The 18,293-nt window shown below is 36.2% G+C and overlaps 1 protein-coding gene and 1 pseudogene across 1 annotated transcript; both read right to left on the reverse strand.

The window, feature by feature from the left end:
- Positions 1-979: 979 nt before the first annotated feature.
- Positions 980-5,586, reverse strand: LOC145625475 (subtilisin-like protease SBT1.4 pseudogene; annotated as a pseudogene).
- An 8,340-nt stretch (positions 5,587-13,926) lies between these two features.
- On the reverse strand, positions 13,927-17,436 carry LOC145618622 (subtilisin-like protease SBT1.4). Its single transcript, XM_081673399.1, has 3 exons — positions 16,889-17,436; positions 15,683-16,278; positions 13,927-15,316 (listed from the first exon to the last, which is right to left on the reverse strand). The coding sequence occupies exons 1-3, from the start codon at positions 17,434-17,436 to the stop codon at positions 14,136-14,138; spliced, it is 2,325 nt and encodes a 774-aa protein (XP_081529525.1). The 3' UTR covers positions 13,927-14,135.
- Positions 17,437-18,293: the final 857 nt, after the last annotated feature.

Here is an 18,293-nt window from a genome sequence, read left to right on the forward strand (position 1 = left end):
TCTTTTGATGTTGGAGAGGTTATATTTAACATGCACCCTTATTGGCCTTATTTAGTAATTTTTTTGGGGGAAAAAAAAAAGGTAAATGAGGGTTCATGATCACACATCAACCCTCACGATTTTTTTTAGGCAGGTATTTGCGAATCAGGTACTTGAGAGTATAGGGGAGGGTAAGGGAATCCCTACCCTTAAGTACATTCACTTGATAGGATTCGAACCCTAGACCTCTGAGCTTTGAAAGATAAGAGTGTATAATTACCAAGTGAGTCAACACTTTATTGATGTAAGATCTAATTAGTACTTGCTTATGTGATTATTAAATGGAGATGGGGTTTAAACGTGTCTTCCCAAAGTTACAAGTTTCAAGCTAGCGTAGAAAACTTTTGCTTGTAAACTTCCCTATTTTGGAATTTGAAGGTGTAGCATCTTTGAAAGGTGAAAGCCTTAACCATAGGAATATGGACATAATAAGAATCACACTAGATAGTTCACGGAAGCTTCGTGCCCAATGTCCAATTACTTAAACTCAAATAATTAAGACAAATAAATTAAAGGAAATGATTTATATGGAGAAGCGTGAGAGGGACTCTATAATACTCCATACATAATAATAATTGAGTTTGTTCATAAAATTACATAAATGGTCACTACTTCTACTTTTTACTAGCTAAGCCAATAATGTTAGATTGTACTCGTATTATGAAAATATGAGAATGAAATAGTAACTCAGACATTAAGACTTTGATCTTATGCAGCATAATGTACTCGTACATTATATAAAGATTATTTGACTAATTGTCCCATTATTAGTCAAATTATTATGCTAATATCATAGCTAAAATTTAAAGTTCAAATCTTAGAAAATTTAAAGTTTAAATCATAGAAAACGTTAATTAATTTCGTATTTTTCAAAGTAATCATTTTTTATGAATTATGACGGTCCATATAAAACCAATATTGCATACCGGTAGTCATTTTTTATTTCATCATGAAGAGGAAACTAAAGAAAGAAAGTTCCAATAATACTTATTGAAAGGAGAACAAAACTTATTACATTGAAGCAACGAAGTCATCTTGAACTCTTCTAGGCTTCCAATAAACTGCAATAGGACTCGTTACACGATGACTTCCGTCCCACCATTGAATCGATCCGAAACTCTCGACTCCATTAGTCGGTATTGTAGATCCGCCAAGAATGCTAGTGAACGTTACGGAGTAGGACAATGTTTTCTGTTTAGCATTGAACACAAGTCTTGTACTAGAAACACTAACTCGAACATAATTTGGTGCATTCACAGTCGCTTGATATACTGCTTTTACTGACCTCCCTACATTTTTTACCACTCTTTTGTACGTAACCACGTCGTTGGTAGATTTGAAAACAACCGAGAAGGATGGGTAGTTCAATTCACCGGGACTCGAGAAATTCTTAGCACGACAATCTATCAGGGACCGATCTTGCACGAATTGAGCAATCTTTCTAGAACTATATCCAATAGAACATAGAAACGCTATGTAATCGGTAGAATCAATATCATAAACTAGGCCAGGATTGAGAGCATCCTTAGGGTTAATTAGTCCAGACCCTTGAACAAACAACGAGAACTCGTTCTTCAACGAGAGATCAGTGATTTTTTTACCTGTATTGTCGATGTTATAAGTCGTAGTCATGATTGCAGACTTGATAGCAGACGGGCTCCATCTAGGATACGCATTTCTTAGCAAAGCAGCCAAGCCGCTAACATGTGGGCAAGCCATGGAAGTACCGGATATAATGTTGTACATCACCCTCCTCTTGTCGTAACTCAGCTTACTAGGCGCCAACGAGCCTGTCCAGCCCGCGAGGATGTTAACCCCGGGAGCTATGACATCGGGTTTTAAGATTTCGAGTGTGATAGGGTTAGGGCCCCGAGATGAAAATGCTGCCACCTTCGGCGCTGATGGTGAGGGACCTATTACGGTCCCTCGGAACATGATTCTAGCTTTAGGATACGCGGTGTTAGAAATGTACGTTTTGATGATGTTTCCAGTAGTATAAGTCACCGTAGTTGCTGGGATGATATATGGCAAAGCTTTCAATTCATCACCTTTAATAGCTTTGTTTATCAAAATCATTCCTAAACCACCTGCCTTTTCAACTGCGTAACTCTTAGCCACTGGTGAAGTTTCTCCAGCCATGCAAACCACCATTTTCCCGTATACTTTGGATCTATCAAGCTCACCTTTCACATTTAACAAAAATAATTAGTCATCGCTAATGTCACATTGTCTGTTTAGATTGTTACCTACCAAAATAAAAATATAGTTTTACATAGTAATTAAGACTAATAAACCTCACCACTCACACTGTCACACATTCTGCATAGATTGTTATCTTAACGGATGGACTATATACATACTACCTCCATTAATTATTAATTGCAACAAAGTGGTATTAGTTGTGAGACATAAAATTCAATATTCTTTTGTTGTAATTAATAATTAATGAAGGAAGTACGTTTTTTAGGCAATACTTTGTGTGTATATCGTTTTTAACTAAAACCTGCCATTCTTTTCCTTCAAAAATTATTTTTGTACTAGATTCTTTTTTCTATAAATAAATCTCATATTTTATTTACACATTTTTTTTTTTGAAATGAGAATTAAGAAAAAAAAAAAATCATATTATATAATGAATTTGGTTAATTAAAAAAAATATACGAGTAGTAAAATGAAACTTTTATTGAAAGACGGATGAAGTATATCTACAAGCATATTATTTCGATGACAAAACAAAAGAAAGATATTGATAATGCAGAGAGTTTTACACTGATGAAATATACCTTCTTTGCAAACACTACTGCCGCAAGCTTGACCAGTAACCAGCATCAAAGTCGAAGTAGTAGAATTCTTCTTGTAATTAAACAACGAAGATCCAGTTAAAACCTTGCCATTTCCAAGCACTAAATCTGCCGGGAATTCTCTATAGATGGTAGAAGCTCCAACGGTGATTACCCACGGTGCAACATTTTTAACAGTAAAAGATTCCGGGCCTGTATTACCAGCCGAGGCCGAGACAACCACCCCCTTCATCATAGCTCCAAATGCACCAGAAGCTACGGTGTCCATGGTGTAATCAGTGTAACTTCCGCCGAGTGACATTGATAGGACATGAACTCCGTCTTGTATGGCTTGATCCATTGCAGCAAGTATGTCTGCCGATGACCCTAAGGATGTTGTTCCCCAATAGACCTTGTAGACAGCGATTCGAGCCTTGGGTGCTACGCCATTAGCCCGCCCTGATGCATACCCGTAGAATCCAACGTCATCTACTACTGATCCTCCTGCTACTGAGGCGCAGTGAGTTCCATGCCCCGTCGAGTCCCTTGGTGACTTTATCATGGTCAATGGCCCATGGTTTGCTTCGTACCTACGAGTGCAGCAATCGGTGATTAAATTTATGATATACACAATAAGGGTCTGATTGACTGAATTGAGTTGAATTGAACTAAACTAAACTAAATATTTTATGAGAGAAGAGAATTAAGAATTGAATATTTTATGAAAGAGGAAATTGAAAATAAGAACTGAAGTGAACGGAAATGAACTGAAAATAATCTGAAGAGAACTGGCCCTATACTAGTACAATTTGCTAATCACATTGTCATGTACCTAGCATAGCTAATACTTCCTCCATTTAGATGTATATATTTATTTTGTACCTTTTGACTTTTTACATTGTTTATAAACTTATTTTCACCTTTTATATCTTTGATTATCTATTAGTAAGAAAAAAAAAAAAAAAACAAGTTTATGTCCTTGATAAATAAATTTTGTGTATCAAATCAACAATTTTTTGTCAAATATGAGACCAACATTTGTTAAGTAATTTACATAAATAGCATGCTAATTTAAATAGACAAAATTGTTTACTTATTTATTTATTTATTTATTTATTTATTTATTTATTTATTTGTTTTTACGAATTTTTCTTCTGATGAACAAAATACGAAATATATAATCTAGGGCTTCCTCTATTAGATACTAAAATAATTAGTGTATATTACTCAGTAGTAAATAAAAAAAATATATGAACCGTGCATAAAATTTAATGGATGCATTTATTAAGAAACAAAGATAAATAGTAGTACAACCTAATAAAAAGTGATATTCACAATGTCAAGTCAAAAATACTAAGATGCGCTCTACTGTGGCAATATTTACGAAAAATATATATTAAACACTTTTTTTTATAAAAAAAAAAAAATAAAAAAAATAAAAAAATAAATTAGCATTTTTTTGAGGTACTAATCAATAATCACTGCTGCAATCTCCTCCCTAGCCACCAGGTTCTCCGTGTATTATATACTCAGGTTACTCAAAATTAATACAAAGTACTTAGTATTATAAAATCATTGAATATGGGTCAGATCGCAAAATCAAATTGTCCCCTATAAAATAAAAGCCACGATTTCTCCACTATGCCATAAATTAAAGGTTCGATCTATACATTATTTTATGAGTTGGAAAACAGTTTTATACTCTTATAGTCTTATTACATGATTTTAGGGAATTATACGGTGAATATCACCTGGTTGTCGTGCAAATAGTTTGACTTATCTTAACATGCATGAAGCATGATAGTTGCACATCTTAATATTGTAAAATAATTCAAAACTCATTAAATTAGATCTGTCTAATTTTAAAATTTATTGTATTCATTTTTCAAATAATTATTGCAGAATTTTCAAATGTGCTACCATATATTCAATTTGCATCATATGACTTATATACTACCGCTGTTTTTTTAGTGTTATATTTTGATCGGTGTAAAAATAAGGTAATAAATAAATGGTAAATAAATTGACTTTAATGTCAAAAGATATAAGTGAGATAGCCAGGGTATTACAAAATTATGAATAATAAGGTTAACATTTTATTGAAAAGTTTGGAATGTAAAGAGTAATAAAGAAAGATAGATATAATTTAATAAAGTTGTAATAAAGAAGTGTTTACGTACCCCTTGTAGAAGAAACGAGCACCAATGATTTTGTTATTACAAGAAGTGGCCGGAAAATCAGAACCCACCTCGCAGATACCTCTCCATTTAGCAGGCACTTTATCAAGGCCAGTATCATGAAAGCTGGGGTTTTCAGGCCATATTCCGGTGTCTACGACACCAATGATAACGTCTGACCCCCAGTCTGTGTCGGGCCATACGCCCGACTCGTCTGAGAGGCCTAAGAATGTAGTTGTTTCTGTAGTTGCCGGCTCAACCATCCGGTCGGGTATGACCGACAGCACGGATGGATGGCGGCGGAGCTTTGCGGCTTGAGATGCCGAGATAACAACTGCAAAACCAGTGGCTGAGTGAGAGTATGTGTAGAGGATGTCATGTTGTGTTTGTTCGGTTGAGGTGGTGGTGGTGGTGGAGGAGAGGGAGTGGAGGATGGAGGAGTACCAGTCGTGGGCGGAGGCGAAGGCGTTTGGCATGTGGGAATGTGACATGTGGACTATGAAGGTGGACTTTAGGGATAAACAAGGACATAGAAAGAAGAATAGGATGAAAAATGGAAGGAGAGTTGAGGGTTTGGAGAGGGTTGCCATTTTTTGGGTGTGAAATGAATACGTACGTTATGGTTATGCATGGGTTTCCTTGACTCCTTATGTACGAAATTAAATACTATATATCGGTGATTGAAATGGATCACATATATAATAATTGGAGCAATTTGCATCTAGATATACTGTATAATAAAATATGATCCCTTGATCTCAATTTATTCAAAATGACAAGAATACCTATTCTAATATGGAATGATCTTTGACTTTTTACGAGTTTACTTCACAAAATCAAAAGAGGTTTCATCTCAAAATTATATGACAATAAGAGGTTTATTTCTTAGCTTTATAAAGTGTTTAACTCGCTCAACTTTTATCAGTGTAGACTCTTACATGTGTTATTTTATAAGATATAGTTCAACATAATACTAATACAAAGTAAGAACTCTAAATAAGTATAAGTTAAGAATAATACCAATCGATATTATCAAATGTCATTTCTTAATACAAATATTTCTTGTTTAGCCCATAATAAACTAATAGAATATGCTAATCCGAGTTAAGAAAATCGAGATAATTTCAGAGGGACGGAGGATCAGAAATCTGATATAGTCTAGTGAAAAAGTAAATTAAAGGTGGGTGGAATTACTTTGATCATCACGCACAATTTTCAAATCGAAAGCATAAGTAATCTAGGTATGTAGTACGTGTTCTAAAAAAAAAAAATTAAAGAAAGTTGAATATATATGAACTCATGGGTCATGCGCAAGCACAATGACCCAATTGCCCATATTAAACTCGTGATTAATGAGTCCAACGTGCGAGCTGACACGTGCACGTGTTGATTTATTGATGAGTTTCACAGCTCACCTTAACTGATTTTAATTTTTAATTACTACTCCGATACTCCTCGATCTCAATTTACTTGTTTTATTTGGTAACAAAAAATTATTTTAATAACTAGATAAATAAACTAATAAAGATAATAAACGATCAATTTAGATTGTAAAATAAATGTTGTCCTCCTAGATAGGAGCAAATTTTGGCTATGATATTTTATCGTGCAATAAAATAAACTTAAAGTTTGATTTCATGAGTTGGAAGATATTTGCAAGTCCTACCTTAGTTTCCATGCGAATGACATGTTCTTACATGATAGTTTCAAACTTTCAATACATTCTTCACGATATTACTATTCAAGTTCCATCATAAAAACTTGCCAAATAGCTTGATATATTGAAGCTAAGAAGTCTTCTTGAGCACCTCTATATGGCCAATAAGCTGCAATAGGGCTTCTCACGCGATGACTTCCATCACTCCACTCAATTGATCCGAAGTTATCCAATCCATTACTTGGTATAGTAAATCCGTCAATGCGAGCTGTCAAAAGTTGACTAGATCCAAAATACCGACTCAAACCCGATTATTAACTGAACCATCTAAACTTGAAATGGTGACCCAAACCTGATCTGACCTGACCCGAATATGTGAGACTCGAACCCGAACATGAACTGACCCGGAGATGACCCGACCCGAATGTAACCCGTAAATTATTGACCTGAATCGAACCCGACTTGAACCGAAATTGACCCAAACCCGTTTTAATCCGTTAAAACCCAAATTCAACCCAACTTGTTACAAACCTGACCTGAATTCACCCTGACCCGTTCCTAACCCGACCTGATGAATCTAACCCAACCTGTTACAAACCCGACCGGAATCAACCCGACTTGTTATTAACCTGACCCAAATTCAACCCGACTTGTTATTGACCCGACCCGAATTTACTAGTTTACAACTTGCACCGATTTCATTAACTCAAGCCTACCACGAACATTTATGACAACATATAATGATCATATATGGTTCCAAACGGCATTATATGACCTCGAGATTTATCCCCTAAAATCTTAATTCTTTTCGACACCGTGCCCCGAAACATTCGAAATTTCTCAAATACCGTGGATATTAATCTTTAATTTTTGAATTTTTTAAAAAAAAATTTCGCCTAGAAATAAAAATTGGCGAAATGTTTACAATTGCCCCTAATACCCTCCGGGTTTCCAATTGGCTGGGTGGAACCATCAAATTTGCCTTTAAACGACCATTTTACCGGTTTACAACTTGCACCGATTTCATTAATTCAAGCCTACCACGAATATTTATGACAACATATAATAATCATATATGGTTCCAAACGACATTATATAACCCCGAGATGTATCCCCTAAAATCTCAAAACTTTTCGACACCTGGCCCCGAAACCTCAAAAATTCTCAAAAAGCGTGGATATTAGCCTTCAATTTTGGAATTTTATGACTCTTTTTCGCCCGAAAATAAAAATTGCCGAAATATTTACCGTGGTCCCTAATACCCTCCGGTAGTCCAATTGGATGGGTGGAAACATCCAATTTGCCTTTAAACGGTCAATTTACCGTTTTATAACTTGCACTGATTTCATTAACTCAAGCCTACCACGAACATTTATGACAACATATAATGGTCATTTATGGTTCCAAACGACAATACATGACCCCGAGATATATTTCCAAAAATTTCAAGTATTTTCAACAATAGGTCCAGAAACCTCCAAAATTTCTAAAAAAACGTGGATATTAGCCTTGAATTTTTGAATTTTTTGACTTTTTTTCAACCGAAATAAAACTTGCCGAAAAATTTACCATGGTCCCCAATACCCTATGGGAGTCCAATTGTTTGTGTGGAACCATCTAATTTGTCTTTAAACAACTAATTTACTGTTTTACAACTTGCACTGATTTCATTAACTTAATCCTACCACGAACATTTATGACAACATATAATGGTCATTTATGGTTCCAAACGGCGTTATATGACCCCGAGATGTATCCCCTAAAATCTTAATTCTTTTCAGCACCGGGCCCAGATATATTCGAAATTTCTCAAAAAGCGTTGTTATTAGCCTTCAATTTTGGAATTTTTTGACTTTTTTTCGCTCGAAAATAAAAATTGCCGTAATGTTTACCATGGTCCTTAATACCCTCCAGGAATCCAATTGGGTGGGTGGAACCATCCAATTTGCCTTTAAACGACCAATTTACCGGTTTACAACTTGTAACGATTTCATTAACACAAGCCTACCACCAACATTTATGACAACATATAATGATTATTTATGTTTTAAAACAGTATTATATGACCCCGAGATATATCCCCTAAAATCTCAAAACTTTTCGAAACCGGGCCCCGACACCACAAAAATTTCTCAAAAAGCGTGGATATTAGCCTTTAATTTTTTAATTTGATTACTTTTTTTACCCGAAATAAAAATTGCCGAAATGTTTATAATGGTCCCTAATACCCTCTGGTAGTCCAATTGGATGTGTGGAAACTAGGGGTGTTCGCGGTACGGTTTGGTGCGGTTTGGATCATAAACCGCACCAAACCGCAAAAGTGCGGTTTGTAATTTTTTCAAACCGCACCAAACCGTACTTTTAAAAAAACGGCACCAAACCGAACCGCAAGATGCGGTTTGCGGTTTAACCGTATTTTATTAATATTGTAATTATTCTTTTTAAAACAAAACTTTCATTTTATATTATAATTATTAGTTGATAATTTAAATATTAAACTCTTTTTATTAACCTTTATTTAACTAATAGTAAAAAATTAGCTCATATATTTTAGTTCTTTAATATAATTTTAATGAAAATATATTATAAAAATCGCAAACCGCATTAAAGTGCGGTTTGGTCTCAATTATTTTGGAAACCGCACCAAACCGCAAACCGCGGTTTGATCATTTTAAAAAACCGCACCGCAATTTTCAAACCGCAAACTGCACCAAACCGCAAAATTTCGGTTTGATTTGCGGTTTGGTGCGGTCTAAACCGCACTCTGTACAGCCCTAGTGGAAACATCCAATTTGCCTTTTAACGACCAATTTATCGGTTTACAACTTGCACTGATTTCATTAACTCAAGATTACCACGAACATTTATGACAACAAATAATTATCATAGATGGTTACAAACGACAATATTTGACCCCGAGATATATTCCCTAAAATTTCAAGTCTTTTCGACACCGGGTCCAGAAACCTCCAAAATTTCTAAAAAAACGTGGATATTAGCCTTGAATTTTGGAATTTTTTAACTTTTTTTCGCTTGGAAATAAAAATTGCTGAAATGCTTACCATAGTCCTTAATACCCTCCGGTAGTCCAATTGTTTGGGTGGAACCATTCAATTTGCCTTTAAACGACCAATTTACCGTTTTACAACTTGCACTGATTTCATTAACTCAAGCCTACCACGAACATTTATGAAAACAGATTTCAAACGGCATTATATGACCCCGAGATGTATCCCCTTAAATCTCATTTCTTTTCGACACCAGGCCCCGAAACCTTTGAAATTTCTTAAAAAGCGTGGATGTTAACCTTCAATTTTGTAACTTTTTGACTTTTTTTTGCCCGGAAATAAAAATTGTTGAAATGTTTACCATAGTCCCTAATATTCCCCGTGAGTCCAATTGGGTGGATGGAACCATCCAATTTTCCTTTAAACGACCAATTTATCTGTTTACAACTTTCATCGATTTCATTAACTCGATCACACCACGAACATTTATGAAAAAATAAATAAATAAATAATGATCACATCTGGTTCTAAACGACATTATATGACCCCGAGTTGTATTCCCTAGTATTTCGAGATTTTTAGACACCGGGACCCGAAAACTCCAAATTTCTCAAAAAGGTGGATATTAGTGTTCCATTTTTGAATTTCTTGATTTTTTTCGCCTGAAAATAAAAATTCTTGAAATGTTTATCATGGTCTATATTACCTTCTAGGATTCCAATTAGGTGGGTGGAACCATCCAATTTGCATTTAAAAGGCCAATAAACCGGTTTATTACTTGCACAGATTTCATTAACTCAAGCCTACCACGAATATTTATGATAACATAAAATGATTATATATGATTCCAAACGGCATTATATAACCCCGAAATGTATCTCTTAAATTTTTAAGGCTTTTCGACACCGGGCCTAGAATTTTCCAAAATTTCTCAACAAGCGTGGATCTTAGCCTTCAATTTTGAATTTTTTGACTTTTTTTCACCCGGAAATAAAAATTTCCGAAATGTTTACCATGGTCCCTAATACCCTCCAGGAGTCCAATGGAGTGGGTGGAACCATTCAATTCGTCTTTAAACGGCCAATTTACCAGTTTAAAACTTGCAACGATTTCATTAACTAAAACCTACCACGAACATTTATGACAACATATAATGACCATATATGGTTCCAAACCACATTATATGACCCCGAGATGTATCTTCTAAAATCTCAAGGCTTTTCGACACCGGACCCCAAAAACTTCAAAATTTCTCAAAAATCGTGTATATTAACCTTCAATTTTGGAATTTTTAGACTTATTTTCGCCCGGAGATAAAAATTATAGAAATTTTTACCATGGAACCTAATACCCTCCGGGAGTCCAAATGGGTGGGCTGAACTATCCAATTTACCTTTAAACGACCAATTTACCGGTTTACAACTTGCACTAATTTTATTAACTCAAGCCTACCACGAACATTTATGACAAATTATAATGATTATAAAAGGTTCCAAACGACATTATATGACAACGAGATGCATGTATCCCCTAAAATATTAAGACTTTTCAACATCGGGTCTCGAAACCTCCAAAATTTCGCAAAATGGGTGGATTTAATTTTGGAATTTTTTGAGTTTTTTCGCTTGGAAATAGAACTTGCCGAAATGTTTACCATAGTCCTTAATACCCGCCGGGAGTCCAATTGTTTGCGTGGAACCATCCAATTTGCCTTAAAACGACCAATTTACCGTTTTACAACTTGCACTGATTTCATTAACTCAAGCATACCACGAACATTTATGACAACATAAAATGGTTATTTATGGTTTTAAACGGCATTGTATGACCCCGAGATATATCCCCTAAAATCTCATACCTTTTCAACATCAGGCCCCGAAACCTTCAAAATTTCTCAAAAAGCGTGGATACTAGCCTTCAATTTTGAAATTGTTTGACTTTTTTTCGGCATTAAATAAAAATTGCCGAAATGTTTACCATGGTCCCTAATACCCACAGGGAGTCCAATTGGGTGGGTTGAATTATCCAATTTGCCTTTAAACGACCAAATTAATCGGTTTACAACTTGCACTTTTTTCATTAACTCAAGCCAACCACGAGCATTTATGACGACTATAATGATTATAAATGGTTTCGAACGGCGGCATTATATGACCGCAATATGTATCCTCTAGAATTTTAAGACTTTTCGACACCGGGTTCCGAAACCTCCAAATTTTCGCAAAACAAGTGGATTCAATTTTTGAATTTTTTGAGTTTTTTTTTTCGGCCGGAAATAAAAATTGCTTAAATGTTTACCATGGTCCCTAATACCCTCCGGAAGTCCAATAGGATGGGTGGTACCATCCAATTTGCCTTTAAATAATGGTCAATTTACCAGTTTACAACTTACACTGATTTTATTAACTCAAGTCTACCACGAACACTTATGACAACAAATAATGATCATATATGATTTCAAATGACATTATATGACCTCGATATATATTGCCTAAAATTTCAAAAATTTCAACACCGTGCCCCGAAACCTCTAAAATTTCTCAAAAAGCATGGATATTAGACTTTAATTTTGGAATTTTTTGACTTTTTTTTTGCCCGAATATAAAAACTGCCGAAACTTTTACCATGGTCCCTAATATCCTCCGGGAGTCCAATTGGGTGGGTGAAAACTTCCAATTTGCCTTTAAACAGTCAATTTACCGGTTTACAACTGCACTGATTTCGTTAACTCAAGCCTACCACGAATATTTATGACAACATATAATGATCATATATGGTTCCAAACAACATTATATGACCCCGATATAAATCCCTAGAATTTCAAGAGTTTTAGACACCGGGCCTCGAATACTCCAAAATTTCTCAAAAAAGTGGATATTACCTTTAATTTTTGAATTTTTATGACTTTTTTCGCCCGAAAAAAAAATTGCCGGAATGTTTATCATGATCCCTAATACCCTCCGGGAGTTCAATTTGGAGGGTGCAACCATCCAATTTGACTTTGAACGACCAATTTACCGGTTTACAACTTGCACCGATTTCATTAACTCAAGCCTACCACAAACATTTATAACAACATATAATAATTATATATGATTCCAAACGGAATTATATGACCCCGAGATAAATCCCTTAACTTTTCATGGCTTTTCGACTCCGAGACTCGAAATTTAAAAATTTGTCAAAAAACATGGATCTTAGTCTTCAATTTTGGAATATTTTGACTTTATTTCGCCCAAAAATAAAAATTGCCGAAATGTTTACCATGGTCCCTAATACCCTCTGGGAGTCTAATTGGGTGGGTTTAACCATCCAATTTGCCTTTAAACGACCAATTTACCAGTTTACAACTTGCACCGATTTCATTAAATCAAGCCTACCACGAATATTTAAGACAATATATAATGATCATATATGGTCCCAAACGGCATTGTATGACCCCGAGATGTATTCCTTAAAATTTCAAGACTTTTCGACACCGGGCCTCAAAACCTTCAAAATTTCTCAAAAAACGTGTATATTAGTCTTTAATTTTGGAATTTTTGAATTTTTATCGCCCGAAAATAAAAATTGCCGAAATGTTTGCCATGGTTTCTAAAAACCTCCGGGAGTCCAATTGAGTGGGTGGAACCATCCAATTTGACTTTAAATGACCTATTTACCGATTTTCAACTTGCACCTATTTCATTAATTCAAGCCTACCACGAACATTTATGACAAGATATAATGATCATATATGGTTCCAAACGACGTTATATGACTCCGAAATGTTTTTTTTCTAAAATTTCAAAACTTTTCGACACCAGGACCCGAAACCTCCAAAATTTCTCAAAAAGCGTGGATAAATTGCCGAAATGTTTACCATGGTCCCTAATACCTTCTGGGAGTCCAATTGGGTGGGTGGAATCATCCAATTTGCCTTTAAATGACCAATTTACCGTTTTTCCACTTGCATCGATTTCATTAATTCAAGCCTACCATGAACATTTATGACAACATATAAAGATAATATATGGTTCCAAACGGCTTTACATGGCCCCGAGATGTATTCTCTAAAATCTCAAGACATTTCAACACCAGGCCTCGAAACGTCCAAAATTTTTCCAAAAGCGTATATATAAGCATTTAATTTTGGATTTTTTTGACTTTTTTTCGGCCAGAAATAAATTGCCGAAATTTTTACCATGGTCCCTAATACCCTCTTGGAGTCCAATTGGATGGGTGTATCCATCCAATTTTCCTTTAAACGGTACGGCCAATTTGCCGATTTACAAATTGTACCGATTTCATTAAATCAAACTTACCACGAACATTTATGACAACATATAATGTTTATAAATGTTCCATACGACATTATATGACCCCGAGATGTATTCCCTAAAATTTCTAAAGCTTTTCGACATTAATTATAGGTGTATCTAAAATTCTAAACAATAAACATTATCTAAAACTTGTTAAAGTGCGGCCAAGTAATTCATATTGAAGCAATGAAGTGTTGCTGATGAACCCCTTCAATCCATCTCACTGCAATAGGACTCCTCACGCGATGACTTCCATCACTCCACTCAATTGACCCAAAACTCGTCGATCCTAACATCGATTGATCAAATTGATCAGTTTTTGTGCTCGTAAATATGATATCATACGATAGTTTTTGTTTCTTGGCACTAAAATTGAGCTTTCTAGGTGAAACACTAACATCTACATTGAGTGGCTTATTCACTGTAACGTCATAGACCGCATTAACTGAGGCTCCAACATTTTTCACCACCCTAGTGTATTTAACCGTGGTTTTGCCTGATTCAAACACGACTGAGAACGAAGGGTAATTCAGATTTCCGGGGCTAGACAGATTCCTTGCTCCGCAATCAATAGTAACAGGATCTCTGAGAAAAATGGCAATATCTTTCGAGCCATACCCAATGGAACATAAAAACGCAATATAGTCACTAACATCAATATCATAGACTAGCCCGGGGTTGAGAGCCTTGTTTGGATCAACATGACCTGACCCGTGAACGAATAGTGAGGATTGTTTCCTTGTTGCAAGATCTGTGAAATTCTTCTTGGAATTGTCAAGGTAGTAAGCTGTAGTCATAAGGGCGGATTTGACAGCTGCAGGACTCCAACTAGGGTAAGTGTTTCTAAGGAGCGCGGCTAACCCACTGACGTGTGGGCAGGACATAGAAGTACCGGACATGACATTGAACTCGACCCTACGTTGATCAATCTTCTTCAACCCTGAGGGTCCAACAGCCCCGGTCCAACCAGCCAAGATGTTAACCCCGGGACCTATGACATCAGGCTTTAAGATTTCGGGTGTGACTCGATTTGGTCCTCTGCTTGAAAATGCTGCCACCCTTGGTGCTGATGGCGAGGGACCTGTTACAGTCCCTTTGAATTTGATTGTGGCTGTTGGATTAGGGACTGAAGAAACATAGTCCTTGATTTTGTCCCCGACAATTTGACCTACCAAAGTAGCAGGAATAATATGTGAATCAGCTACTAGTTCTTCACCACTTTCTGCTGTGTTAGTCAGAATCATTGCCACTCCTCCAGCTTGTTTTACTACCTCATCCTTGGCAACTCGTCCACTCGCTCCTCCTCGATCACATACCACCATTTTCCCTGCTACTTTTGATGAATTAAGTTCGCCTGTGACAAGATTAGGCCTCAGAGATTATACATGTAATAAACACATTACCCCATATAAACTCAATTACACAACAAAAGCACTGTAAAATGTACACTAATTCGATTTTATAGTCATCCTAGCTAGTCTTATAGCAAGTTGCGATGAGATTGTTTCATATAAGACTTTGTTCTCAAAATAAACAGGCATGATGCAAGTTAACACATAATTAATCAAGAAACTCGAAAAAAGGATGAACCTAGCCCTGTTTTCACTTAACCAAACCACAAGTATCTAGCTAAAATTTTCAGCTAAAATAAGGATCAAATTACCGTAACACTAGCAACTTAAAGTAACAACAACAAAAATGATAAGAAAGGTTTACAAACCTGCAACGCAAAATCTACTACCACAATCAGCTCCATTAACCAAATTTAGATAAACGTTGTCATCCAAAGCTTCCCCTGCATACAAAGACGCGCCACTAAACTTCCTCCCATCTCCTAACTCTACATCAGCAGAGAACTCCCTATCTATAGTGGATGCTCCAACAGTCAAAATCCACGGCGCAATATTGACTGCAGTAAAAGGGTTTGGCCCAGAGTTTCCAGCTGAGCAAGACATCAACACCCCTCTTTGAGCAGCATGTAGGCCACCAATAGCAATGTTATCATTAACATAGCTAGAACCCGATTTTTTAACCCCAACAGAGAGCGAGATAATGTGAACTCCATCCGCGATGGCCTGGTCTATGGCAGCCAGCATATCAGAGTCATAGCATCCAAGGGTCCAGCAGATTTTGTAGGCTGCAATGCGAGCCTTGGTGGCCATCCCCATAGCCTCCCCTCGAGCATAATCGTATAATCCGGCATTAGAAACAACTGATCCAGCTGCTGTTGAGGCCGTGTGAGTCCCATGCCCCTCGGTGTCTCGAGGTGATTTCGAGTCTTTGGTCTCGTTTATTGGCCCTTTAGCAGCTTCGTACCTAGACAAACTCATCATTAATCTCATTTTCACCCTTGATATCAATAATTTTCTATCTTGATATATAGCTACTAATGCTTATAATTTAGACTACTACTTTGACAGTCAAATGTACCGTCAGCTACTACAATGCAGCAAATAAACATAATTGAAATAGTTACTATAAATAGCCTTTTCATTTCATTATGATGTGGTCAATGCTAGAAGACCTACCACTTCAAATGATTTATCTGATTTGAAATAAGTAAGGTACAAACTACTAAGATAAGGTGAACTAAGCATAGCCTAGCTAATTGACTTCACATAACTCAACACGAACAATTGAACCTGACATACAATTTGACAGCTCTAAAACATTGCAAGATGGTATTATATAAAAACATGATACAGAATAGTTATTAAAGCATTATTATGATCACACTCGTGTATCCTGATACTTTCTAATTAATTGACAGTCATCTTTCGAAATTCAAGCCTTTATAAAAAAAATCTATCTACTACGTATAATATAATTGAGTTAACAAAAAAAAAAAGTCAATGTTTTTATGCAACGAAGATTTAGAGAGTTTTAGACACAAGTAAGACATAAGGAGTATAAAAGTAGTAGTTACCCTTGGAAGAAGGCACGAGCACCAATGATCTTCCGATTACAGGAGGTCGCCGGAAAATGAGGGCCCACCTCGCAAGAGCCTTTCCAGGTGGCAGGCACCGGATCATATCCTTCATCAGAGAAGCTAGGTAGCTCAGGCCATATACCAGTATCAAGTACACCAATGATCACATTTGAAGCATATTGAGATTTTGGCCAGAGACCGGTCCATTGTTCGAGGCCCAAGAATTGTGGGGTACGGGTGGTGTGGAGGTGGTGGACCTTGTCAGATACAATGGTGAGGACAGCAGGGTGACGCCGGAGCTCAGACACTTGGGCTGCGGTGAGGTGTGCCGCGAACCCTGTGGAGGAAAGAGTGTAAGAGTATAGGAGTTTAGGGGGGGTGGTGGTGGTTGAAAGAGAGTTGAGGATGGAGGAGTACCAGTCTTTGGGGGAGGCGAAGGTGTTCGACTTGTGGGTTTTCGACACGTGGATAATGTAGGTGGATTTTGATAGTGTATAAGGTAAGAAGAGGGAGAAGAGAATGAAGAAGATAGATAGATTAGCCATTTTTGTTTGCTATTTTTGGTAAGTGCATGTTGGTTTAATTTTCTGCTATTTAAAAGACTGCGTCATGTGCATGGAGCGCGCAAATGCGGAAGGACGATAAAAATATGTCTAATTTTAATATTTGGGTTAGGTATTTTGGTTAGGCTATTTGGATTAGAAAACTATACTTTGATTAATATATGAATGAAAAGAACACCACCGTGTAGCGCGAGGGTCACGCACGAGGTCACTATGGTCGAGAAAATAGCCTAAAACTATTGTAGACTTATTATAGTCTCTATTGTCACGTATTGACAGTTTTCCTGATGTCCGGCACTGCAAGTCTCATATGACATATGAGACTACCTCTCTACGCCTGTGTGCATATATTGACGCGTGTCTTGGTGCAGGTTAAACTAGAGTCATTGAGAGCTCAAGTGATGAATAATCAAACGTTTATACATGTTGAACTTGTACTATATAGTCCATAGAAGTTTTAGGTAACTAAGAATGATTTTATGTTTTCAACCAAATTAAACTACAATAGTGGCACAATAATGGCTATATCTTCAACAAAAAAAGCCTTTGAAAAAAAGACTGGATGCGAAAATTTCACTGAAAATCCTGCATTACACTTCTTAACGCAGAATATGAAAATCATCGAGAGAATATCTGCTTCTTAAGCATGATTTATGAGCAATCAATGCAAATAATAATATTAATAATAATAATAATAATAATAATGCATTGTTTTTTAGCAGCAAGAACCACAACAGCTTGGTACACAATTGTGGCAAAGCTTTACCTTACAACAACAATTACTAGAGCACAACTTGAATAAGCAACAATTCTGAGGGAAACATGGATGCGAAAATTTC

The sequence above is a fragment of the Chenopodium album genome, chromosome 3 (assembly GCF_948465745.1).
Source record: "Chenopodium album chromosome 3, dcCheAlbu1.1, whole genome shotgun sequence".
In the NCBI taxonomy this organism is placed as follows: domain Eukaryota; kingdom Viridiplantae; phylum Streptophyta; class Magnoliopsida; order Caryophyllales; family Amaranthaceae; genus Chenopodium; species Chenopodium album.

Excerpts from the sequence above, each read along its gene's own strand:
- LOC145618622 (XM_081673399.1), bottom strand. The coding sequence starts at position 17,436 with ATGGCTAATCTATCTATCTTCTTCATTCTCTTCTCCCTCTTCTTACCT. Across the intron at positions 16,279-16,888 it reads GCTCGTGCCTTCTTCCAAGG|GTACGAAGCTGCTAAAGGGC; the intron begins GTAACTACTACT and ends GAGTTTGTCTAG. Across the intron at positions 15,317-15,682 it reads TAGTAGATTTTGCGTTGCAG|GCGAACTTAATTCATCAAAA; the intron begins GTTTGTAAACCT and ends ATCTTGTCACAG.